We start from the raw sequence: 27,896 nt of genomic DNA on the forward strand, positions 1-27,896 counted from the left end.
TCCCACATTTTTGGCCAAATTTTGCTTCAATTGGTGTACATATTCCGTTAATGTCTAATATTGAACTGTGTTAGTCACATATTTGTATCAGAAAACGTCCTACAGCCATCCTGATATCGCAGTTCGAGTGTCACTCCCTCGGTTTTTTCAGAGATGAATGAATGAATGATGGCTCTTTGGTGGTAGACTATGGTCTATTATTAGCCAAAACATATGTACCGTGAATACAAGTGATATTTGGTATTAGTAGGTGCCAGGAATGACACAAAACATTCAGACGTTAGCTTACATGACATGACCATAACACTGCATGGCACACATCATAGAGCGGAAATAACATTTACTCCCATCCCATGTGGAAGTGGTAAATTTTTTGCTACTTAAGTTGAGAAGACAATTGGAGAATGACTGGTTAGCTCGCTAGCTCATTAGCTAGTGGCTGTGCAGCATAAGAGTTGTGCAATGAAGTGTAAACAATGAATAATAGGAGAGTAAAAGTGACTATAGGCATGTTATCTCATGTCTACAGGGCTCCAATGATGTGAAAACCGTATTTAGACAGTTTTCTATGCTGTAATTACAAAAAGATTTCATTTATTAACATTGAATCCAATATCACAGAAGTTCATTCAACGCGTTTGGGTTTGGAACCAATTACAGCAATAAAGCAGGGACGAATGTATTCGCTCAAAATTGAGACGCTTTATGATGTCATCGGCGGCTAACTCTGTTGTTCTCTACTGACGCCACAGGTCTCTGCTTTTATTGATCACGGCTGCAAAATAAGGGAGCCAGGCAAAGTTCCAAGTGCCGCTTTTCATTTAAAAAGGTGAGAAACGCGATTACAATTCAAGAAAAATCTCATCGCAGAGACTAAAAAAAAAGTGCACGTTTGGGGGAATATTGCCCACCATCCACAATCTTTATGTGAGACTTCTAACGATACCATTCATTCATTTTCTACCACTTCTTCTAACGATACCAAAACAGATAAATGGAGGCAGTTAATTAATTCACATTAAAAAAAGTGCAGTTTTTCTTAAAATGTTGAATTATCCCTTTCATTCATCATTTCTATAAAAACAGTGTTTCTGTCTACAACAGATTGGATTGACATGATTTCTTCTACTGATTGGGTTAGTCTCCGTTTCAGTTTGCGCCGGACTTTCTTGAAGGGATTCATGACGCTAACCAAGGTTCCACCGAATGAAGAAAGTGATATACGCACGCGACAAAGCCACATTGAATATTTGGGACGCAGATGATGACTTTTCCTTCAAATCTCGTTGACTTGATTGAAAGAATTCCAAAACTAAACAAGAGGATCATTCTTGCGGCTTTCCTGGAACAATAAACGACAAAATGAAATAATAGGACTTTAGAGCAACCTGACTCAGCAAGCGTGGAGTTCTACTGGACCCGGATCAGGTGTGACTCTGACTAGCCCTGCGGTTTGGGGTGGCGGCCAAGCAACGTTTCCCCAAACAATTAGACTCAAATAGAGCGGCCATAACAAAACGCCAACCAACACAATCTGGCACGAGGAACTCAGCAAGGATTGGAAATTGGACTACTGAAATCCATACTTGCCAGACAAATCTGTGGGATTGACTGTTTTTTCCGACTGTGGAACGCCTGTCTTTCCTCGTCAGCAACTTGTTCTCCAAAGATAAGCAGCACAAAGACGGACAAAAGGGGATGAAAACATGCACACACTCATACAGCCTCGTACAGCAAGGCAAAGAAAGGCTTTTAAGTGTGTGTGTGTGTGTGTGTGTGCATGTGTGTGTGTGTGTGTGTGTGTGTGTGTAACGTGAGGAACCATTACCAGTTAAAACGTCCCAATGCCTCCCAGCTTACTATCCCATAAACCTCAACACATGTTTTTGTTTTGCTGTCATGGCAACAACACGTTTTTATGCGAAATGAGAGCTTCTTTGCCCAGAGAAGGTGAACTGAAAAGCTTGGCTGGGGGTCTGGCTAAGATGGCGTGCAAACTTAGCAGATGGTAGAATGCCATTATTCGCCAAGTAAATCATTTGAACGCCTCTCATTTTGTTGTGTAAATGTAGTTTGTCACGTGAATGAGAGGCAATGCAGCTGAGATGACATAAGAATGCAACTTGGAATGTCACATGTAGTCCTGATCAAAACCTTAAGACCAGTGGAAAAGGGGAAAAAAAGAGTGAGCTTCTTACTCTGGAAGAAGTCCTTTGTGACGTGTTGAAAAAGCGGTTTGACGCCCCTGCACAACCTGAAGCTCCATTGTTCCCCTGAAGAATCATGATTTGTGGCTTTCAAGGAGATGGGGCTTTTGAAGACCTTTGGTCTTCAAACCCTTCTCTGGAAGATGCTGTCTGATGGTTATTGGACTCGGCACCTGCATCAACCTTCAATGGGCCTAGGATGGTCCCGTGTCTTGACGGACAGCCAATAGTCCATCTACCACTGGGCTTTTTTGCTCCATCAGCCTCAGGATGTTTGTCTTACTGCATCCAAACTCAGCAGCAATGGCGAGAGGCCTTGCTTTTGCAGCACAAAGAGAGAAAGCTGGTTTGCCTTTGCCATCAAGAGGTGAGGGCAGCGTGACGACCTGACTCTGGCTCTGAACGTACGGGTGGATCTCCGTTTCCACCCTCACCTACAGGACAAGATCACGAGTACAAGCAACCAAGGGTTTTCTCCTTAGGGTGGCCGGGCTGCCTGGGGAGGGTTCAGGGCCCGTCTGACCGGCAGGGGTGCTCAGGGAAGACCCAGGACACGATGGAGGGACAAAGTCTCTCAACTGGCCTGGATACGCCTCAGGATCTGGAGCTGTAGAAGGATCTGCACCTTGAATAAGCGGAAGGAGATGGACGAACGACCATCTGAGTTGTAGCTGAATACTCCTGTTCTAGATGGAAATAATCGTATTTTAGAGAAGCCTACTGTAAATCAAGTCCCCTTCTACCCTGAATGTACAGTACACAGCACGGCCACGAACCATGAGTTCCTCGTCAGAAGCTCCCACATCCTGTCTTCCCTCTCTTTTCACTAAACTCCAGTCTAAACAAACGATTCCCCAGCGTGCTGACACCATGGCACAATGTGGCTCTGGCAAACACTGAGCGTGGAGGAATCAAATAGTTTGGACGATGCTAACAGCACACTAGCGTCAGTCTCCACATCCTAAACGCAACCCAGCTGTCTCTGGCGCGTGATCTGCTGAGTGATCAAACCACACTTCCATGGTATGAAACAGGATGAGGAACAAGAGGCTAGCAAACATCCCCAGTCTGTCAGGACCAATGTGAAATCAACACTGATTCCTGCCTGGTGGCTTTGGATGAAGGGCGTGCGTTTGTCAGTCACACAAGATCACGCCTCATCCATATGGAGGGAAAATGACTATTTTCCTCTGAGATAACGTGATGCCTTCTACTTAGGATCTTTGATTGCATTTATCCGCTGAGTCTCCAGTTAGGATGCTGTCAGTGACAGTGACAGCTATTTGAAGTGGGAAGTCATTAGTTAATGGAGAGGGGCTGGCAAGAAAGGGAACCCGACCTCCAAGAATCTGCCTCTCTCGTTGCCGTCTTCATGCGCTCGCTCCTTGCTGGCGAAAGATTCCAATCAAAGAGGAGCGGACAGGGAGGCGGGCCGGGGGTCCCGCCTCGTGCTGTCAACTTCTCAGTCTGATGGAGCCGTGCATATCCCATGATCCACTTCAGAGAGCGTGTTCACTTCACTGAACACGTCCATCACGTTAATGCATCCCCCTAATTACCAGTATGTTTTTCTGCTGCCTTCATTTGACGCCTGCAAGGCTACTTTTCAGGGATGTCGAAATATGAAGGCGGAGATGCTGGCAGGCTGCCATCCCTGGTATTTTTACACCAGTCCTTAAAAATACACTGGATTTGTTGAGATTGTTAAGGGCAGAACTAATTAATAAATGGTTTGTAGAATGTATTCCCCAAAGTAGTAGGGTGGGGGAATAAAGCTAAGTGAAGAAGATTGCACAAACAAAACTTAGATGGAAGAGTAACTTGAGGTTTTTTATCTGTCCCTGAAGGACAGAAACACAGTCAGACGTTACAGACGTTCGTTATCAGGACTTAATCAGCTGCAAGGACGTATTCCGGGTTAATCAGAACCTGTTGCCGTGGAAACGCCATTGGAGAAATTTGTTTTTTGGAGGCTGGCGGTCTCAAACCAGGAGCCAAGAGTCATAACAAAGGAGAGTTTGGTCAGTCTGACATCAATGTCGGTCATATCCTGAACCTGAAGGTATTTGCTCATATTTTGGCTAGCTAACAATAAAGTTAAAATCAATCACATAGTTTATGAAGAGGTTTTTTTAGTACACGATGCAATGTATAGCTTAAACACGGTTAAATCCAAACACATAATTTCACAATACTGACAAACTTAGTGTGACCCTTGTCGTCACACACACACAAGAGAACTAGAGTGATGACCAAGGCAGGAGATATCTGGTATGTATGATATGGCTTGTTTACAGCACAAGAAATCGCAGAACGTTCCAGGCGTCCTGGCATCGTCCTGGCTGACAAGAAAGACAGAGATGGGCCGGTGATGCTGAAACCAGGGCGACGACGCGTGCTGATTGGTCCACGTCTTGTACAATCTTGAAATGTGTAAAAAGCCGGGCAGGGAAAGAAAGGGTGCTTTTTGCTGCTGCGCTGTACTAAGACCCAACTTACTGTTGGCATACAGGGAAAGCAACTAAGCCCGGACGTCTGTATTAGATATTGTTTGTATCAGGAATAAATACTCTGGTTTTCATATACCGGTTTGGTTATTTAGTCTTCCCATATCCTCAATTCGACACCCACAAGGAGATCGCCTCGAAGTAAGGGAGGTCGAGATTTCCTTCAATCTGCAGGAACACACACGGTTGTGGCGAATGGTGAACTAGAACATCCTCGTATTGGGCAGATTTGTCAAATCATCACAATCAAGACCCTTGAGGATATACGTGTACTTAGGAAGTACACTGGATGAAGTCAGATATTTACTGCAAATATTACTGGCTGGTGGTCAGAAAGCAATAACTAAAGGATGGCAAAAAGAGCCCCCAACAATCAGCCAATAAAAGTCCAGACGGCAAATGAGTCCCGCTTTTTGGACCCTGACTTCCAAACACAATATCTAGACCAGGGGTCTCAAACACGCGGCCCGCGGGCCAAATGTGGCCCACAGGACACTAGTTTGAGGCCCCCGCCTTGATATGAAAGTTTAATCTTAGTGCGGCCCGCGCAAGTTTGATATGGATGCTGTATGGTATCATGTACCCAGAAAAAATTATTACGTTTGATTAATGTTCATGTTAAAGGTTAAATAACTGTTAATAGTTATCCTCCCTATCCGTGTGGAAGTGGTAAGTTTTTGGCTATTTAAGTTTAAAGGAAATAACTTGAAGACTACCGTTTAGGTCGCTAGCTCTCTAGTTTGCAAGTTAGCATGTGTCTCAAGACCCTGCAGTTGCGCAATATGTTGTAAATAAAAGGAGTATAAATGTGACTATAGTCGTGTTTTGTCATGTCTACAGGGCTCTAATAATGCTTTGTTCATTTTAATCTGAAAAAAATAATTTGTCTACCCACCAACTATATGTGGTTTCTTAAATTTTTATTATTTGCCATTTTATTATTATTATTATATGTATTTATTTATTACTGATTGATGGATTTTCTTTAATCTTGATTTGTTTATTTATTTTTCATCTTATTTTGTGTAGAAAAATAAAAAGTAAGATATTTGAGAACAGTGGAATGTTTTATCAAGCTTTTCTTGTAGAAAATCGGAACTAAAGCAAAGTTTATTCATTTTTCTGTTTTTAATAAATGCGTTTTTTGTTGTTTTTTTTTTTTTGAAAACCTGATGTGGCCCAGTCTCACACAGACCCTAGCTCCAGTGGCCCCCAAGTAAATTGAGTTTGAGACCCCTGATCTAGACACTGTTGTGTATAGTCTCGACCTGTAGAATGAGCCAGATATAGGAATATTTTAGCATACTTTGACATGAACAGCCGGATGGTTGTGTGTCGCAGTGACTCATTACTGTACTCTAGAATTGCAGCTTGACCTTCATCCCTGCCACCAACCACACTTTCTTCCAGCAAATGGCAACGTCCAATTAGCTGAAGAATAGCATTTATCCCTCTCTGTGAAATCTTTTATCCCTAAAACCAGGTCTACTATCCAATAACCTTTAGAGTACACAGGCTGTGACTTTGCCTTCACCTCAATAAAGCGCTCAGTGATTGAATCAAGCGGCTGAGGTCAATAGGACATATGTTCATTTCCCGGGGTCCTCTAGGGTCCCTGCAGGCAGACAAAATGTGCTGAGTGTCTTCTGTGACATTTATGGGATAGGAGCTGAGTTATATGCCCCCCCCCCCCACCCTGAGCTTCATTCAATTCCAGTTTAAGAGCGGGTTCCTTCAGTGTGTACTTGTGTTTGTGTATACTTACATAGCATTTGACCCCGTGGTCACGCTTCAGGCGCCAGCACATTCCGCATCTGTCACTGTCTCTACCACATCAGCTCATTTCTGCCAACCAGTTTCACTTTCCAATGCCTTGAAGGACAGACAACACATATCGCTCCCGCTCGTCTGCTTCTGTCACTTCTTTCCCGCTCTCGTCGGTTTACATCTGTCAGCCTCGCACACTTTCGTCCTTTGTCAGGCGTCGTCCCGCCGCTGTCACCACATTGCCGCTATTTCACTTAAATCAGAGAATTCTATTTCAAAGGCGGAAATCCATCCATTTATTTTCTACACTGCTTGTCCCACTCGGGTCGCCTCGCACGGTGTAGATAACCTTGGGCAACAATATCACCATTTCACAGTATTACATTATAATTGTATTATAATGTATTATAATTACATCCCTAAAATGTCTACATCTTTACTGGAAAGAAAAGATCAGACTTTAAGAAGAACCTAACAAGAAGAATATAATAGACCATGATGGAAGTACAACATTCATCCATTTTCTATGCTCACTCAGGTGGGGGTATGCTGGAGCCTATCCCAGCTGACTTTGGGCGAGAGGCGGGGTCAAGCCAAGCCAATCCCAGGACACATATAGACAAACAACCATTCCCACCCACATTCATACCTATGGACAATTTGGAGTGGCCAATGAAGCTAACATGGTTTTGGAATGGGGGAGGAACCCACGCAGGCACGAGGAGAACCCACTTCACACGAAATGCCCACAGTAAACATATAGCTGTGAAAAGATGTATAATGTATAATATTATAATGTATAATAATGTATACGATGTATAATGCTTTCCAGCCTTGTCGCTATCATGGAATAGTGTTTACAAGACATTACATGAAGAAGACACGACCTACTCTGTTCTGTGGCAAATTTGACGTTGTTCTTCTTGTCATTTTTTTTCCTGTGTACCGATAGCATAACATCTTTTTCAACTACTACAATACCTTCAAGCCAAAAGCTTGTACAGGTGTTCTTTCATAGCGGTCATCAGTGAAATGATGTCTGCAAAGAAGAGAACTGGAGGTGGGCATCCATCTCTAGCCCATTGTTGCCTTAAAGCTTCATCGTTTGGTAAAAAAACAAACTTACGGCATGACTGGGATACTGTGAACATCCAGCAGCAACATCCAGCAGCAACATTTTTGCATGACACTGCTTTCAGCAATTGGTCTGATAAGGTCCTTCTCTTCAACAGAATGTAGTGAAAGGAGTTTGTGTCGTAGCAGTCAGCCTCATGGCGAGCCGTGAAGCCGTGCAACCTCCACAGGACGAGACACGGAGACATAACTCATCCAACAAGTCCTCTCTGTTCGGCTGGGCCTTAGAAGCCGGCGGTAAATTTAGTTAACTCCACAAGTAATAAGCCTTCACCCTTGGGGGACTCTCTGGCTTTGCGTGCTGATCCAGCATTATCGTGATACCGTTTGACCCTCTTCCATTAGAATTCAAAAGGGGGAAACTGATACTAGACAGGCATTATTATTTCTCCAACATTTGCAAAATGTTGGCCCTGGAGCATAGCTGGAGCTGTGCCAGCTGACACAGCGAGGAGAGCACCAAAGGATGGAGGCTCTCAAGCATCTAAGTGTTAAATCTCATCAACCACTCCTCCATCTTTGAGTGTATTATTTGCTTTAGTTACTACAGTGAGTCCACAGAGGAAAAACTCCTTTGAGATTCACACTCCATCTGGCCAAAGCGTCTTTTGATCTGACCTTTTAGCCTATGCCCTCCACTCGCTTCTCTACACGCTTCACTCCACCACTGGTGCTAATGTACACACACACACGCACACACACACACACACACACAGAGAAAGGCTGCAACGGCACACACTTGACTCTGCGTGTCGGCACCTTCACCTGTTAGGAACACACCAGGGCCTTGTTAGAGCCTGCAGACTAAAGCTGAGACACAGCTGCGGCATGACTGACGGGTGAGTCGCCCACTCACCTCTCTCGTCCTCTGATCTAGGAAGTCACCGATAGAGCATCTTTTTTTAGCGGGGAAGAGAGACCCTTCATTTCAGAAATACTAGCATCAAAAGCTACTATTTACCAACAAACTATTATTTACACACATGTAATATCGGTATCAAACGTAGGGGGGGCACCGATGTCACGGACTTATTGGCTGACAGTGATGAGTCATTAAAAATAGCTCCCATAACCGATGAATCACATGAATACCAGGTCCCCCCTCCACTATGGGAGACCGTGTACGTTCCCACCCTCACACATGGTCATGACCCAACGTTCGTGACCCAAAGAGATCACAGATACGAGTGGCATAGTGTAGTTTTCAACGAGGAAGGGGGGCCTCAATGACCTCCAAAGTATGTATGGTATGTGGCACACAATTGCTGTGGCTGGCTGCCAGCCTGTGCTGCCCCCATCTTGCCCCCTCCACTGGTACAAGTCTTCCAGTTGTTAAGTTGTAAAATTGTACTCTGTACAAGGGAGGAGTAAAGGCCATTGTGATTGGGTTTCTGTAAAGACACCATGAGAACTTACTGGCTACTTCCAGCGATGCGTTGTGGCTGACTGCCTGGCCCAGATAGTTGCGGGCCACGCATACGTAGCTGCCATCGTCGGGCTTGCTCCTCCGTCCGTGGACGATGCGCAGGAAGAAGAGGGACCCGCTGGGCAGCAGCATGCGGTGCGAGCGGGAATTGTCGCGGACCGTCTCGACACGCTCCCCGTCCTTGTACCATTCCACCGTGGGAGGCGGGCGGCCCTCGGCCTTACAGTTGAGAGTGGCGGGTTCCCCCTTGGACACAATGAGGTCGGAGGGGTGCTCCACGATGCGGGGAGCGGAGTCTTCCTGGCGAAGGCGAGACCCTGGGGACGAGACCATAGCCTGGTTAAGTCGACTCCCTTAAGTGCAACATGAATTCCAGGAAAGTGACGCGACATCTCAAGGAAACGCAAACATAAAAGTGATGATCTACCCACCCACGGATTTTCCAGCTGTTGATAAAAAGCGCAGCTCTGAGGGAATTAGACAAGGCGGTGTTATTATTGCTGCACAAGTATTAACATTAATCCAGTTTGACAATGTAATTAGCACACAATCCTTGTCGCTCATGAGGTGTTTTCCTTTTCTTTCAGCCGATGTAAACGAATGTGACATCCTCAGGCTGCCTGTCAAACAATGAGGAGGGCAGAGTTGTCCATTTGCCAAGGTTTTAACAAAGCACCCATCCCACCTTTGATGCCTTTATTTGAATAATAACGTTGGAGTTCTGTTGGAATGAATGGATGGCGTTCCAATGGAGGGCACAAAGGGACCGCAATGATTAATCCATTAGTCAATGATTAATCCAATTTTTGCCTCTTTTCTGATGCTGTATGTTGATGTATTGAGGTATATATTAATAATTTTTACGTCAGATGAATCAACTGGTCGCTTGCAGCCCGAATTGCAACGCATCCGGGATGAGCGACAGAGCCCCCAACAGCCGGTCTGGACTCACTCATGGCCTCCATAATCAGCCCTCGTCGTTCAGCAGAACTGTGAACCATAACATCCCTTCATCATGGAGCGTTTGGTACCACTAACATGGCAAATGTCTTCCTCGGAAAGTCCATGTTTGGTTGCGAGTGAGCTCAGGGAAGTTACCACCAGCCGTAAACGTCACAGGCAGGAGAAAAAATCCGGCCTCATCAGAGTGTTTTTTTAAAATATGGTTTATCAGAGCTATTTTGAGCGTTATCGGATGTATCAGTATGATTTCATAATTCCCTCATATCGCCCTGATGATCATCATGCTCGTGTTGCTCTGCTTTCATGGATGACTAACAACATTTGAGATGATGTTTTCCATTTTTACGTGATTAATACTTGTTGAGGGCTGCATGGTGGTCGTGTGGTTCGCGCGCAGACCTCACAGCTAGGAGACCCGGGTTCAATTCCACCCTCAGCCATCTCTGTGTGGAGTTTGCATGTTCTCCCCGTGCATGCGTGGGTTTTCTCCGGGTACGCCGCTTTCCTCCCACATTCCAAAAACATGCTAGGTTAATTGGCCACTCCAAATTGTCCATATGTATGAATGTGAGTGTGAATGGTTGTTTGTCTATATGTGCCCTGTGATTGGCTGGCCACCAGTCCAGGGTGTACCCCGCCTCTCGCCCGAAGACAGCTGGGATAGGCTCCAGCACCCCCTGCGACCCTTGTGAGGATAAGCAGTAGAAAATGAATGAATAATACTTGTTGATTAATTGGAAATTAAAATGAATTAATCATTGATTCATCGATCCATTGCTGCATTATTAGTATATTTCCCATCATTTTTAGCATTTTCTTTGGTAAAAATAGTTGAATTTGCACATTTCCTGATCAAATTTAGGGTGGAAAGCTGAAATGAGGTGATGCGAGACGCTCGACTAGGTGAATAAACGAATGCGACTGCCAAGATGGAGGATTTGATATCCAAGCTCAGCAGACGGTGACCAGACATACAGTAAGTAAAATATCAACATTTATTATTGTGGAAATCACCTGTTAGATTTGGCAACCCTACCCCCGTGCTGCCGCCCCAACAAAGGATAACAAGGCAACCCCTGTGGTCCCCAGTCTCTGTTTCCAGCTCCTAATTGTGCTGGGCTGCTGGCGGCGGGTGTTAGCCAGCTCTCTGGCAAACAGGCACAGCCGTATCAGCCATGCAAGCTCGGCCTCGCAACATCAGGCCTTATCTGCAAAGGGCCAGCAGCAAAATCAGGATGCAAAAACATCCTGCACAACAACACAAATGAGAACAGAAATATACGACCAAGGTCGTTTGTAGCAGCTGCGCCCTTACAAATATCTTCTTTCTTTTTCTGTCAGTCGCGCCCGAGGCAACGCTGTTGGCTGCAAGATCTGGGGGACGGCCAGAAAGAAAACCCAACAAAAAGGAAAGGGGTGCAGATTCATCGCTGCAAAACGGGGAGAGGAAACCCTCAAGAGAGTTAAAAGAATGCTGATATATGATAAGATATACAACGAGACATCATAGTGGTGCGAGCCTGATGAATATTCAGCGTAGCGATACTGAAAGGTGTAAAGGGGACCTGATATCGGGGGGGGGGGGTCCAGCAGGGGCTTAAAATAACAACCCAAGACCTCTGAGATCACGCTAATAACATGTGATGTCATTTTACGCCAAGTTGGTGGTCTTCAGTGGACCCTACGAGGACTGGAAATGGTAAATCCTGACCCGGGGCCACCCTGGAGGAGTTCAACTCCGGCCCAGCTAAAAAAGCTGGCCAGTTTTTCTGGGATTCTTGGGAGTGAGGGGTGAATGCTTGTTAAGGACATCCATGTTTGCCTCAGGCCAAGTAATTAAATGTTCTTTTTATGAACAACGGGCTGCCAGGTGGATCAAAGTCCACATTTTCATCAGCAAGAAGGAGCTACCACTCCATCGACAGCACATATTCAAGGTCAATAATACCATAAGAATGCCACTTTTGATTTTTTTAGATTCATGTCTCCGTCAACAAATGGTATCCAGCCATACTGTTTTTTAATCATATCCTAACCTAACCGAGCCCGAGGAATAGTCTGTGTAACCATGGCAACGTGGTCATTAGGAATCCACGCCACGGTGAAGAACCCGTACTAGCAACCTGTGAAGATAGGACACCAGGTGAAAGATAAGCAGCAGGCAGGCCCATGGAGCCTTGCCCCAATTGGAGATGCTGTCTGTAAGTTCTTTCTGTTTTACCACCGTGGAAGCACTGTGTGTAGTTCCTGCTGTTTGACCTACCTGGGCCTTCAGTGCTGACCCGAGCATCTCCTAATACCACCGGTGTCACCTGAAGGCTTACAGACTGACAAGGCAACACAAAAAGGTGTGGCATTACTGCTAAAACAACAAACCCAGTTAAGCCTTCATCTTCCAAAGCATCATCTGGAAACAACTCCCAACTCCAACCTTCCACTAATAAGTCACAGTCACTGGTCAGCATGCGTCACCAAGGGCCAGCTAGCTGGCCTTGTGGGATCAATCTGGAACTCTGACAGGAACAGCCCATTGCTAAGAGCGTGCATGTGATACAGGCCAGCGCTCTTGATTCTGCAGGCCCTGGGCAGACGACACTGACATGGCAACACATCCAAAGTAGTATCTGATTGGACTACAACGATGCTGTCATGCCGTCGAAGGCAATGCAGATGAGACGGCCGACATGACGAAAGCTCGCTAGACATCGTCTGCAGCCAGAAGGCTCGGCTGCTGCCCGCCGTGCCGAACTCAAAAGCCTACATCACATTCAACTTGGGCTTTGGTGCTGAATAAATACCAGGTCTGTAGGATATTGATGGGAAGACACGCCGTAAGGCTGATCTTCTTGCCTCAGGGAACAACCTGCTACTGCTTCTACTTAACAGTCATGACTTGTGTTGACTGGAGCAGGATGTGTTTTGTTCAACACTACTACAACACTATACTACAACACTATACTACAACACTATACTACAACACTGTACTACAACATTATACTACAACACTGTACTACAGCACTGTACTACATCACTGTACTACAACACTATACTACAACACTATACTACAACATTATACTACAACACTATACTACAACACTGTACTACAACATTATACTACAACACTATACTACAACACTGTACCACAACACTGTACTACAACACTGTACTACAACACTATACTACAGCACTACACTACAACACTGTAATACAACATTATACTACAACACTGTACTACAACACTATACTACAACACTGTACTACAACACTATACTACAACACTATACTACAACATTATACTACAACACTATACTACAACACTGTACTACAACATTATACTACAACACTATACTACAACACTGTACTACAACACTGTACTACAACACTATACTACAACACTATACTACAACATTATACTACAACACTATACTACAACACTGTACTACAACATTATACTACAACACTATACTACAACACTGTACCACAACACTGTACTACAACACTATACTACAGCACTACACTACAACACTGTAATACAACATTATACTACAACACTGTACTACAACACTATACTACAACACTGTACTACAACACTATACTACAACACTATACTACAACACTGTACTACGAGATTATACTACAACACTATACTACAACACTATACTACAACACTGTACTACAACATTATACTACAACACTATACTACAACACTGTACTACAACATTATACTACAACACTATACTACAACACTGTACTACAACACTGTACTACATTATACTACAACACTATACTACAACACTGTACTACAACATTATACTACAACACAGTACTACAACACTATACTACAAAATTATACTACAACACTGTACTACAACACTACTACAACACTGTACTACAACACTATCTTACAACACTATCTTACAACACTGTACTACAACACTATACTACAACACTGTACTACAACACAATACTACAACACTGTACTACAACACTATCTTACAACACTATCTTACAACACTGTACTACAACACTATACTACAACACTGTACTACAACACTATGAAACAACCCTGTAATACAACATTATACTACAACACTATACTACAACATTATACTACAACACTGTACTTTAACACTGTACTACAACACTATACTACAACACTATACTACAACATTATCCTACAACACTGTACTTCAACACTGTACGACAACACTATACTACAACACTATACTACAACACTATACTACAACACTATACTACAACACTATACTACAACATTATCCTACAACACTGTACTTCAACACTGTACGACAACACTATACTACAACACTATACTACAACATCATCCTACAACACTGTACTTCAACACTGTACTACAACACTATACTACAACACTATACTACAACACTATACTACAACACTGTACTACAACACTATACTACAACACTATACTACAACACTATACTACAACACTGTACTACAACACTATACTACAACACTATACTACAACACTGTACTACAACACTATACTACAACACTATACTACAACACTGTACTACACACAGCAGCACTCTTGTTTCATCCATCTTTGAAGACGCCAGTCAATATGTTGGCTAAAAGACGGAGCCAATATATTCCAGACATTCTTTCTCGGTTGTATCAAGTAGAATTAATGGGGCAGTCCAACACTGTCATTCACTTCAACACCCAACGAAAGGAATACGTGTGTGTTTGTGTGTGTGTGTGTGTGGCCAGGAACAGGCGTCTGCAGGACACACCCACTCTCATATTCATGTCACTCCCCCCAACTACATGGAGGGACGGGATCTTTCATCATACAATAATCACACTAAATCGGCTTTATTTACAGTTGACTTCACTTTCTTTGCTTTTAAAGACGATTTAACGACGGAAAAATCCCTTGAGATGAAAGTCAGGGTCAATGCACTCGCCACTTCACGCTTCCAACTTCACAGACTTCACGTTATCGCCGTTTCTCAGACAAACACAAATAAATCACGCTGTTCCGTGGTTGGATGCAGCCTACTCTAAGATGCATTTGAGGCATTTTCCCCAAAATGAAGCATTTCCCAAAATGAACATTTCCAAATGAAATCTCAAATAGAAACATAAGGAATTCAGAAGACGCACTGAAAGACATGGTGATGATGTGTAGTATTTAGCACTGGCCACGGGTGTCAGTCCAGGGAGGAGCAAGCCATGCTGTTTTTTTATTCTAAAAATTGAAAAATAGAATTGAACAAAGAAAGATAAAACAAAAAACAACAGCAAAATGAAGAAAAATCAGCAATAACTACATAAATAAAGTAACTTCTTCTGTCTCTTTGGGCTTTTCCCTCCAGGGGTTGCCACAGCAAACCAATCTCTCTCTAACACCAACTACCCTCATGTCCTCCTTCACTACATCCATAAACCTCCTCTTTGGTCTTCCTCTACGCCTCCTACCTGGCAGCATCCTTCTACCAATATATTCACTATCTCTCCTCTGGACATGTCCCAACCATCTCAGTCTGGTCAATAACATGTAATGTCCCTCTGATGTACTCCTTCCTGATCCTATCCATCCTGGTCACTCCCAATGAGAACCTCAGTGTCCTCATCTCTGCTACCTCCAGTTCTGCTTCCTGTCTCTAGACCAAACAACATGGCTGGTCTCACCACAGTTTTGTATACCTTTCCTCTCATTTTAGCTGAACCCCTCTATCACATCACACCTGACACTTTCCTCCACCCGTTCCATCCTGCCTGCACACGCTTCTTCACCTCCTTTTCACTATCTCCGTTGTTCTGAACTGTTGACCCCAAGTACTTCAAATTCTCCACCTTCTGTATCTCCTCTCCTTGGAACCTCACTCTTCCACTTGGGTCCCTCTCATACCCACACATATACTCCGTCTTGCTGCCGCTAATCTTCATTCCTCTCCTCTCCAGGGCAAACCTCCACTCTTCTAGCATCTCCTCCAACTGTTCCCTGCAATCACTACAAATCCCAATGTCATCTGCAAACATGGAGATTCTTGTCTGAGTTCATCTGTCAGCCTGTCCATCACCATAGCAAACAGGAACAAAGAAGAACAAAGTAACCTAATGAGAAAAGTGGTAATGGTAAAAGAATATCGTCATACTATGAACAAAGTCATATTACAACAAAAAACATATATTTACATTTTTAAATGAAAAAATGATAAAGAGCAAAATAGGATGTGGATTAATCATTAATCATCCACTGATTAATGGTTGCAAGCAATCCAAAGGTGTTTTCGAGGGCCAATCTCTTGTTCCTACCAGATCGACTTTTTTCCCTGCGCCTTTCTGACTGAACTAGAAGCAGAAAAAGGGAAAGAATGGCTGTCCATCTGTTAAAGGTAACATGCGATGACGTCCCCGGGGTGGAATCAGACAAGACCATTGCTGGTACGTGATGCAAATGGGAGCCAACTGGGTCAACAGGATGCGTCAAGGTGGAGAGAAAATCCATCACGCTGTCTGTCACACATAAGGTCTTGTGTAGGAATGTATACTGTTTATAGTCTAGGCCTTCTGTAGGACCAGGATATCAACCCCCCCCCGGTCTCAGTGTAGCGTACAAGGAAGACAAGAGTCCGACTTCTGCTGACCAAAGCAGACATGGAAGCGGCCCTGTGGGTGTCAAAGGTCAAGGAAAAGGAGACAGTGGGTCACTTTTACCAGTCTCATAGTTTAGGCATCTTGTCCTGCATATGATCATATTTATCGCCGATAAACGATATTATTATTATGGTCATTGGAGCGTTAAAACAACAAAGAATAAACCTCGTTGGAGGCTGTTAGAGGTGTTTTAATAGCAGGTTTTCTAGGAATAGCTGCGTCCCATTACGTGCATTAAATAACTGCCTCTTTTTAGCGCTTTTTGTATCTTTAGAAGGCACAGAAAGTGAAAGACGTGTGTTCAGATCTCGTATAAGAATTGGGGATGAGCGACGTCCCTTGAAAGAGGAATACCTGAGAATGTTGATCAATGCATCCGGAAGGTGAAAAGAACGTTTGTAGCAGGGTGGATGGTCCACCTCCACGTTCTCATCCCAGTTTGTGGGAATGACTTCAACTTCATGATGCGACCCCTATTGCACGTTTACGTCAAGCTCTTTGAGGCCTCCTAGGATGAAGAATGTCACTTCTAGTGCTATCTCCTGACTCATTCACTTCAAATATGCTTTTATTGGGCCATAATTGCACAAGGCACATGAACATCTGGATGACCTACATTCATTTTGGACTGGTAGAAGCAGCCCAGATGTCAGCTAATTGACATAAAGTATGAATGCAGAGAGTTGGCCCTGTCCAAGTCCTAGTCCAAGTCCTAGTCCTAGTCCTAGTCCTAGTCCTAGTCCTAGTCCTAGTCCTAGTCCTAGTCCCAGTCCCAGTCCCAGTTGCCACTTCGACACAACGCTGCGACAACGCCGGAACTTCCGTTTCAGCCGCCGTGATTCCCTAAGTACAACACCTCACTGCTACATCCACGTTACTTTGTACTATGTACTATGTGCTATGTGCTATGTACTATGTACTATGTACTATGTACTATGTGCTATGTACTATGTGCTATGTGCTATGTGCTATGTGCTATGTACTTTGTACTATGTACTATGTACTACATATGTACAGTACTTTGACCATTGTGTATTCCACACACGATGTTGCAAACATGCAAACTTTCCACATTATTTGTTGTTTTTCAATATTCAACCAATCATGGAATTCCCAATCAGGAATATTGGCGAATAGAGTCCCTTTTATTTTCACTCTTTAGAAAAAACAGGAGGCAGCACAAGCTCCTACTTAGACGGTATCTTTGGAAGTCTACTGGAGAAGAAGCTAAACTGCCACAGTAATAAACACAGATGTCAAAGTTCAGCAAGGATGAGCAACGGCTTGGGGAAGTCCGTCATATGCTGACCCCGCACCGCGAAAGCTGCGTGCATCCATCACGTCCAGGGAGCAAACAGGCTGCAACAAATTGCTTTTCACGCCCCCCGTCCGCTACGAGCGAGAAGATCTCCTGAACTGGAAAGACCTCGCTCGGTTCTTCCAGTCAAATGTTGAAATTGAAGGTTTCCATTATTAGAAATGTCACGTTTGACAAAAGTCTGCAAGAGAGAATCTTTCTGCTCAAATGTGCTTTTATTTGGCGATATCCTCGGGTGAGACCAGTCTGAAGGACTTTGCTGACCAAGTAGGAAAAGCTAAACAACCACACGGGATGACGTCCTAGGATAATAAAGGAATGAAATCCATATGAACTTGCCCGCCTTCGCATGGTCGCCCCAAACCGTACACACGCCGCCAACACATCGATACTGGTGATGCACGATACCACTGAAAACTCATAAGCATCCCATCCAGAAGACTAAGGGGCTCATTTATTTCAATTAATTTATTGCAAGATGCCCAAAACCCAGGACTGTTGCCATGCGGACAGGTCGGGCAGGCCAACACAACACCTCGCTAAGGTCGGGGCTGGGGATGTCGACTGGAGAATGACAGGCGGCCGGCCTGCTGCCAGCGGCTATCACCTTGATGCAGCCATGTGATAAACGCTTGAAGCACAATGATTATCTCAACTCGGCCAGATTGGCAACATCATGTCCCAGACGGACCCTGAAGGACTCTCCGCTAAGTTGGAAACTTTGCTTCCAACTTGGAAAAAACATTTAACATTTTAGGAAAAAGGAAGTTCACTCATCTGTTAAATCAAACAGAATGATTGTGCTTAATTAAAAGCTGAAGGCTACAAAGATATGAACTCCACTGCCAAAAGAAGAGATTATGGGGGGGGGGCTGACAACAGAAATGACTGCAGGTAGTTGAGATGATTGGAAGTGGAGGGAATAGCGAGGTATCGGGATATAAGGACAGAAAGTGGCCGGGATGAACGATTGCCTGGAGTGTCTTTTTAATTGTCATACATTCTGTCCAGAAGTTAATGACACTTTTTCTAAACACGGACGCCAAATAGCAGGACAATCACTGCTCGGCCAATCACAGCCACTCCACACTTTTCCAATTTACCTCCCTCCTTCACCCCAAGCTCTTTATGTCAATCATCTGAATGGCTCGTCCTTCCAGTCAACAAAGCTGAGATGAATGAACGTGAGAAGGTAAGGATAGCTTCTGGCTAGACTCCAATCAGGCTGGGATGCAATCATCTTTATCTGCGTAGTTCAGACTGGAACCACTCAATTAGTGTCTGAATGCCGAGAAGCATTGCTGGTTCCATCCTCCAGCCCGAAAAGTAACAATTCAATAAGGGTGTCACAAGGTCTGCTCAGATGAAAACGTGACAAGATTTCTGATTCAGGACGGAAGAACAACTGCATGAAGGGAGTGAGCTCTTTTGTTCGTCTCACAGTCTCTTTGTCTAAGTGGGTGGAGGCGGGGCTGCTAGCATACACACAGAGTGCAGAAGACGTAAGTGAAATGAGGAATTTGCCATAAATATTTTTCACGTTACTTTTCTCAAATTAATGTGAAATCAAATGTTGACACCTCTGCTCTTCACCGTGTGTATGCATATTCCAACATTTAGTCTACTTTGACTTTCCAGCTAATTCTGCCATTTTTATTCATTCATTTTCTACCGCTTATCCTCACAAGGGTTGCGGGGGGTGCTGGTGGCCAGCCAATCACAGGGCACATATAGACAAACAACCATTCACACTCACATTCCTACCTATTATTTTTATTATCATTTTTATATTATATTATATTATATTATATTATATTATATTATATTATATTATATTATATTATATTATATTATATTATATTATATTATATTATATTATATTATATTATATTATATTATATTATATTATATAAATTATTATTTATTCTAAATTATTTAAATATTTGTACAAATTACTGTTTACGCTGTAGATTGTTCTTATTTGATGTCATCTATTTATTCTCCACATTATTATTTATTATTATATGGGAGCCAGGCAACGACATTTTGTTGGCAATTTCACTGCTGTGTTATTGTGCAATGACAATAAAGAAATTCTATCTATCAATGGACAATTTGGAGTGGCCAATTAACCTAGAATGTTAGGAATTTTGGAATGTGGGAGGAAACCAGAGTACCCAGAGAATTGGGGATTCAACCCCGGTCTCCTAGCTGTACTGTAGGTCTGCGCGCTAACCACTCGATCACCGTGCAGCCTCAGCCATTTTTAATCGACTAAAAATGAGTGGACAAATTTAACAGTGCCCCCTGCTGATGAGACAGTCATTTTAAGATTCCACATTAAGTGTAATATTCCACCAATTCTACAGGTTGGTGATGGTTGCCGGTTCTATCCTCGACCCCGCTGTAATCATTTGACTTATTTCTGCATATTTCAACATTCAGTCTGCATTTTTGTTCTCCAGCATTTCAAATCCCGCCTTTTCAGTGGCTAAAAACAACAACAAACCGACAGAATGAATTGGCGCCCCCCACTGGCAGAAGAAAAAAATAAATCGCATTTTCAGTCGTTTAGGAGAAAGAGCAGTCGAGGCTTCGGTCTTGACTCGGGTAGGCAGGTGAATTGAAAGCAATAAAACTCCGGCATCTAATAATAGATCTGCTAATGAAATGCGTTTCTGTTTGGGATGCTCTGGTGGGAAAGGGCCTTTCATGCTGCAATCTCGGCACACGGGGCTTTGAACCTCGTCAGTAAAGACAGGAGACGAGCGAAGGAGAGAGATGAGAAGGTTGGAGGATGGAGATGTATTCCCGTGTAACGCCCATCCATCTATTCTTCGAGGCCTGAGCCACGCCAACGTAACCATGATGCTTTTTAGTGAGACTTGAGTAGTATTTGGGGCGTGAACGTGAAAATGCTGCAGAATATCCAGCACAAAGCATATTGAAGCTATTGATTATTAGACGCCCCACGAGATGCAACCTCAAGAGGCATCTCTGAGGTCACCCCACTTCCATGACCTTTTAAAGCTGTCCTTTCAAATTATGAATTCACCCGCCGACTGTTAAAGCCACGTCCGAGAGGGAGAGCGTGCCGTCTGAAAGCGCCTCAATCATCGCTGGATTCTCTTCAATCATTGGTGGGCAGGTTCCAAGGTCGCACGGCTACATGTCCTTTTATTTTGAAGATGAACCACACATTGCAGGTCGTTCTTGGGTCTCCTGACTGCCTTGAAAGAACACACGGCTATGAAAGAGCAGATCGATCAAAAGAAGTAGTAAATGAAACGGGAATAAAAAGATATTTCTTCTTCAAATTGGATGGAAGTTCACTGAATAGTCGAAACTGAATCAGCGGTCACGGTGTGACATGAACTATGTGCACTTGTACCGACAACCAGTCAGTATCGGGTGCACCACCGTTTGCCTCAAATGGCGCATAGTAATAACCGAGGATAAAATAATCTGTCATTTATGTCGGTTAGTTGGTTCCACACCAACTGTGTTCAATTCCACCATATAGGATTCGACTAGGATAACATTCCTAGTTTGGCCGAAGAAACCTGTTTATGTCCTTCTACACGCACTAGATTAGAGTCCTGTAGATATGAAACAACACCCCTATATTCACCATTACATTGGCCAAAATGGTAGACACAAGGAGAAAAAAGGCAAATAAAACTGTTCCCCATGTGTGGAGGACAGGAAGTGATGTCAGGGGTTCAGAATTGAGTTTTAGCTTAGCCTGGTTTACAGCTGCAATGCAAGCTCCTTTTTTACAGAAATCCCTCGTTTATCACGGTTAGTTGGTTCCACACTCAACCGTGATACGTGAATTTTGGCAAAGTGGGATTCCTTATTTAAAGTGGAATATTTCCAGTTACAGCATTGAAAAACTGTTTATGACTTTCTAAATATGGTTTTTACCATTCTTAGAGCCCTCTAGACATGAAATAACAACCCTATAGTAACGTTTACGCTGCTAGTATTCATTCTTTACATCACATTGTGCAACTCCTATGCTGCACAGACTTGAGACAACCGCTAATTAGCACGTTATTGAGCTAACCATTTAGCCTCAAATTTTTTTCTTCTAAAAATGTACCACTTCCACACTGTATGGGAGGAGGGCCTTTTTTCACTCCATGATGTGGGACATGCTATGGCTGACTTGATGCAGTGTTACGCCAATGTCATGTTAGCTAATGTCTCAATCTTTTGTGTCATTACTGCCACCTAGTGACCACACTACAACACATCACCTCACATCATTTCCATATCTTTTGACTGGTAACAGACCATAGTCTAACACCCAGCATCATTTCTGCGTATACGTAGCTGAATACGTCACCATACCAGCTGATGAAGAGCATCCCAGAAGTAACACCAGTAAAAATAATCTCCCTGTTCTTCCCTGGAAAACGCTAAAAGACTCGTGAGAGTGCAGGTGTGGGCGGATCCCTCAGGCAAGGAAGCTGCGAGCCTTAGTGTGGCAGGCAGGAATCGATCCTCCTCAAAATGAGGAGTTATGCGTGCGCGTTGGAGTGCACGAGCAAGCCCGACTGAACATGTGATGACCTGTGAACTTCAACACCCACCTCCCTTCCCGTCCCAAAACGGTGCAGGAACCCGGTGAGTAAACCGGGGAAGCAACCATGAACATGGAGGAACATGCACAACAACGCCATGCCAAATGGATCAATGTATATTCAAACATCAACCGCCAATATATTCACCAGCTGAGGATCGAACCAGCAAACACCACGCTGAGGTTATTTGTGAAGTGGCAAACGTCCACTGTGCTATGATAAACAAGTTCCCATTCGCCATATTGTCACCCATTCAATTGTAACATTTTCCATTTCAACCAGCAACCATCATATTTTTGCCCCATTCACCCGACGTCGGTGATAATCAGGACCCCACAAATCTTGGATTTTGTGGGGTTGATCCCAATATGAGGGAATAAAAAAGTTTCGATATATCGGATGATTACATTTGGAATTGAGTTCTAAAAACTACCAACCGAGGATTGAACCAGCAACCCTCATCTTTTTGCAAAATAACCCCACCTCATTACATATCAATCATGATAATCAGGACCCCATCTAGTTGGATTTTGGGGCCTGATTTCAATATTTGGGGATTCCAAAAAGCGTTGATTGGCCGATGAGACGTTCCATGTGTATAAATATACCTGCTTTGGACGGAACCATGAGAGCGGCTTCATAATGAAAATGGAAGGACCACTGCAGTGTCATCAAGGAATGTTCATTGAAGACGAAGACAGCCTTCTTCATATGCTAAGAAGCGCCACCAAATGAAGATGAGAGGCGACGTAGGCTTCCAGAGACGCTTATTAAAGTCAGAGTTTCTTTGGAAACACTGAAGGAATCTGACAGGTCCGTCCCGTACACAAAAGGAGATGTGGTGGGTGTACGAAGATATCCTCATCATCCATGGAAAAAAAGCCTCATTAGCCCGGAACTTCTTCTCGTCACTGTCAAGTCCACAAAGACCGCAGGGAGTCTTGGTGGTTTATCCAGGAATGGCCGTCATTACCTGGAGGTAATGGCTCGGGGGGGGGGGGGGGGGGGGCATATCAGACGCTCATCCACAGCTGGGAGAGGCCGTTATCAGGCGTGGTATGGTGGGCCTTTAGGACCCTGGGGTGGATCAGAACTTCTGTCCATGCTGAACAAAGTTATGGAGGAGGAGGAGCAGTTTAACATAACCAAAAAATAAATAATGTATTTGTCCCGAACCGGAACAGCAACAATTAATCGATGATTAATCGATCCAATGACTCCATTTTGCCACCGGATGTACGATGAACTGCATTGCCATTCTGAATTGAATGTTCTGAATAGAGTCAGGGATAGATCATGCTGAAAAAGTACTGTACATGTATAAGCTACATGCATGCAGTACATATTGTAGTAAAGGTACATACATGAATGTACATTTTCTATGTTTCCAGCAGGAGGTACAGTAGGTCATTTTAAAATAAAGGAAGAGAATGTGTTCTTTAAAGACAAATATTGCCTTTCTCAGCCCAAACACGTACTGGCTGTCAAATATTGGTCTTTTTCCTGTAAAAGGAGCAAAGGTCATGGAGAGAAGGCGTTTACTAATCCAGTAAGACTTGGCTGCCAAGCCCCCACCCCACCCCCCCACCCAAAGCCCAAAGGGGGTATACGCGCATATCTTGCTGTTGCCTTTATGTGCCGTCGCTTTTATCCTCAATTTCATTCCTTTCTCTCACATGTCGGCTCTTCTACAGGACAGATCCTTCCTAACCGCCGATGTTTACCAAGCAGCCGAAAGGCCAGGCCAGTCACTCCAGGGATGCATCCTGCAGACACTTTTAACTTTAAGTGTTGGCAGCTTCCCGCCGCTGGGGGCAAAATCATCAAACGTCATCAACGTCATCCCACGCCCTCATCGCACCCAGCCCTTCACGCTAAACTAGCTTTTATGCTAAATGCTAGCTCAGCAGGTCTGGAATTTCATTTCCAGACCTGCATTATTTGCATTTAAATATGCAAATATCACACCTCGGAAAGCGTACCGGCAGCAAAATAATAACGTGCTGACATAGCCCAGTTTATCGTTTGGCTATTAATCCAGACCTGTATGTACTTTACTTTTCTCCTCCACGGATGTTTGTGCCACATACAAATGTAAAAACTTTCCAATTGCTATTCTTGCTGCTGATGGTCCAAAGACAAGAGTTGACTGTGGCTCAAGATTTCCATGAACGATGACTCTGTTAAGACAAACTTTCAAATAAATTTGACAAAAGTTCAAATACACACAAAAAAATGGCAACACAACTAACAATTATTTTCTTAAGTTAGTTAATCTGAAGTGTGTTGTTTCGATTAATCAAGTAACAGGTTTGGTCCAGAAAAATATGATGCAAACACAAACATAATAGTTCTGCTTTCATGACTGCGGATATTCCCAAATATTCCCATATGGCAGGCTGGCATCACAAGATATTTACATTTTGTCAGCTCTTGATGGGGACAGGTCGGCACTGAAGTCGTCACAAACATCAAAACCACTTCCACACCATTCCTTGTGTATAAGCAGACATTTAGGCAATACGACCATTTACTAAAGTCTCTTTTGGGGTGTGCACTTGGAGACTCTCCTCTTCTCTATGGCAAAGCTATTACATCCAGTTAGAAGAACACAAGTGCACTGGTCTGACTGGTGCAGACCATCCAGTATGGTCCTCCTCGTTAAACCAGCAGCACCAATGCAGCATGCACACACACACACACACACACACACACACACACTTGCCAGCGATCCTATGCATAAAACATCTTCTCACTTTAACCTTCTTTCTCCAGTCCAACACCTATTACGGCAATTAGCGTCCACTGCTGACTGAGATAAGAAGAGTGTAAAAAGAAGCCCGCAAAGGAGGCCTGGAGATACCAGGGACCACACAGACAAAGGCTGACCATCCTCACAGGATGCAACGCTAGACAAACTAAAACACACACGTAGCACCTCGTTCTTTTCTTAGTCCATTCATCTCAGGCTTCTTCTTTGCATCAATCCACTATTCACTTATACCCTACCTACCTGGACTAGGGGTGGCCTACCTAGACTAGGGGTGGCCTCCCTACACAAGGGGTGTTCTACCTACATCAGGGGTGGCCGACCTACACCAGGGGTGGCCTACCTACACCAGGGGTGGCCTACCTACACCAGGGGTGGCCTACCTACACCAGGGGTGGCCTACCTAGACCAGGGGTGGCCTACCTAGACCAGGGGTGCCCTATCTGGACCATGGGTGGCCTACCTAGACCAGGGGTGCTTTACCTAGACCAGGGGTGCCCTATCTAGATCAGGGGTGGCCTACCTAGACCAGGGGTACTGTACCTAGACCAGGGGTGGCCTACCTGAACCAGGTGTACTGTACCTAGACCAGGGGTGGCCTACCTAGACCAGGGGTACTGTACCTAGACAAGGGGTGACCTACCTAGAGCAGGGGTGGCTTACCTAGAGCAGGGGTACTGTACCTAGTGCAGGGGTGGGCAAAGTGGGAAAACCTTCTGAAAATATCATTTAAGATGACCAAACAGCAAAAGTGGAAAAATCTGCAATAATTTTACAAGAATGGTGAAAATATGAAGAGAATAAAAGTTGGGGAAAAGTAAAGGGAAAAAGTTGTAATTTTATTAGAATATTGTTTTAATATTATCAGGGAAAATAATGTCCTTTTATGTGCATTAAACATATGTTGTTGTGTTTTTTTACTTACTAGTATTGTGAGAAACAACCAAAACAAAACAAAGTTGTATTTCCTGGAAAATTTGGTTATAATATGATGGCAATTAAGTCTTTACATAAAGTCTCTACATTTGGGGAGATGATTGCAGAGATGATTGCACACGTAAGAATACTGTCAATTTGGTTCAAACTGTGATACAAAAGTAAATGGAGATGCATAAAGAGGTAGCATAAAGTGGTAGCATAATGTGGTAGCATAAAGAGGTAGCATAAAGAGGTAGCATAACGTGGTAGCATAAAGTGTTAGCATTAAGAGGTAGCATAAAGTGGTAGCATAAAGAGGTAGCATAAAGTGATAGCAGAAAGAGGTAGCAGAAAGTGGTAGCATAAAGTGGTACCATAAAGTGGTAGCATAAAGAGGTAGCATAAAGTGGTAGCATAAAGTGGTAGCATAAAGTGGTAGCATGAAGTAGTAGCATAAAGTGGTAGCATAAAGTGGTAGCATAAAGAGGTAGCATGAAGTAGTAGCATAAAGTGGTAGCATAAAGAGGTAGCATAAAGAGGTAGCATAAAGTGGTAGCATAAAGTGGTAGCATAAAGTGGTAGCATAAAGAGGTAGCATGAAGTGATAGCATAAAGTGGTAGCATAAAGTGGTAGCATAAAGAGGTAGCATAAAGAGGTAGCATAAAGAGGTAGCATAAAGTGGTAGCATAAAGTGGTAGCATAAAGAGGTAGCATGAAGTGATAGCATAAAGTGGTAGCATAAAGAGGTAGCATGAAGTGATAGCATAAAGTGGTAGCATAAAGTGGTAGCATAAAGAGGTAGCATGAAGTGGTAGCATAAAGTGGTAGCATAAAGAGGTAGCATAAAGAGGTAGCATAAAGTGGTAGCATAAAGTGGTAGCATAAAGTGGTAGCATAAAGAGGTAGCATGAAGTGATAGCATAAAGTGGTAGCATAAAGTGATAGCATAAAGTGGTAGCATAAAGTGGTAGCATAAAGTGGTAGCCACACACATTCTGCTTTGGGACCTGTGACTTTCCCATAGTGGGAGCGTAGAGGCAGGATGAAGCATGGCTGATCCATGTTTCACTGAGGTATCGAACCGGCATAGATACCTGAAGTAAGGTGCAGCCACGCCAGAAGACAGCAAATCCCCCCCAAAGACACCGGCATGATGACAGGGAGAGGCAGCGGGAGTCATCCACACCCCGAACGCGCCTTCTGCAAATCCCAAGTTCAGTCAGCAGAAGCGGGCTTGTGGCTCAGAGGCGCCGGTCAGAGAAAAGCATCTGCTTAAAGTTGACATGAATCCTCCGTGAAGATAATCTAATAAGTCCTCCCGAAACTCCACCGCGTCCATCGCCCGAGTCCCATCGATGTCATTTCTCGGTGATGTGGAAGGGAGAAGGGCGGCACATACGGAAGCGACTTGCAGACACTTTTAGGCGTGGAGGTTTGAAAGTGAAGCGTGGACGAGATTGCTGAGAGTGGAAGCATGGATGCTGGTTGGATGAGCCCTTGTGCGCGTCGGCAGTGCGCGCTCCACCCGTGGAGGAGGTGCAGGGGGTGGTGGAGGAGGAGGTGGAGGAGGACTCATCCAGGCTTTACAGGACAGGGGATTCCAGTCTTCAGCTTTCACGTCCGCATCACCGCTAAGACGCCATGAGCAGGT

The 27,896-nt window shown here is 44.0% G+C and overlaps 1 protein-coding gene across 1 annotated transcript in view; it reads right to left on the minus strand.

The window, feature by feature from the left end:
* Positions 1–27,896, minus strand: part of LOC131132694 (roundabout homolog 1-like) — an 81,226-nt gene extending 53,330 nt beyond the window's left edge. The window contains exons 1-2 of the mRNA XM_078792216.1: positions 27,340–27,896; positions 9,032–9,358 (exon numbers count right to left, since the gene is read on the minus strand). Coding sequence (XP_078648342.1) covers positions 9,032–9,358; positions 27,340–27,397 — 385 coding nt within the window. The 5' untranslated portion in view covers positions 27,398–27,896. The remainder of the gene's footprint in view (positions 1–9,031; positions 9,359–27,339) is intronic.

The sequence above is a fragment of the Doryrhamphus excisus genome, linkage group LG1, assembly GCF_037039965.1.
Source record: "Doryrhamphus excisus strain RoL-2023G ecotype Guam linkage group LG1, RoL_Dexc_Guam_v1.1, whole genome shotgun sequence".
In the NCBI taxonomy this organism is placed as follows: domain Eukaryota; kingdom Metazoa; phylum Chordata; class Actinopteri; order Syngnathiformes; family Syngnathidae; genus Doryrhamphus; species Doryrhamphus excisus.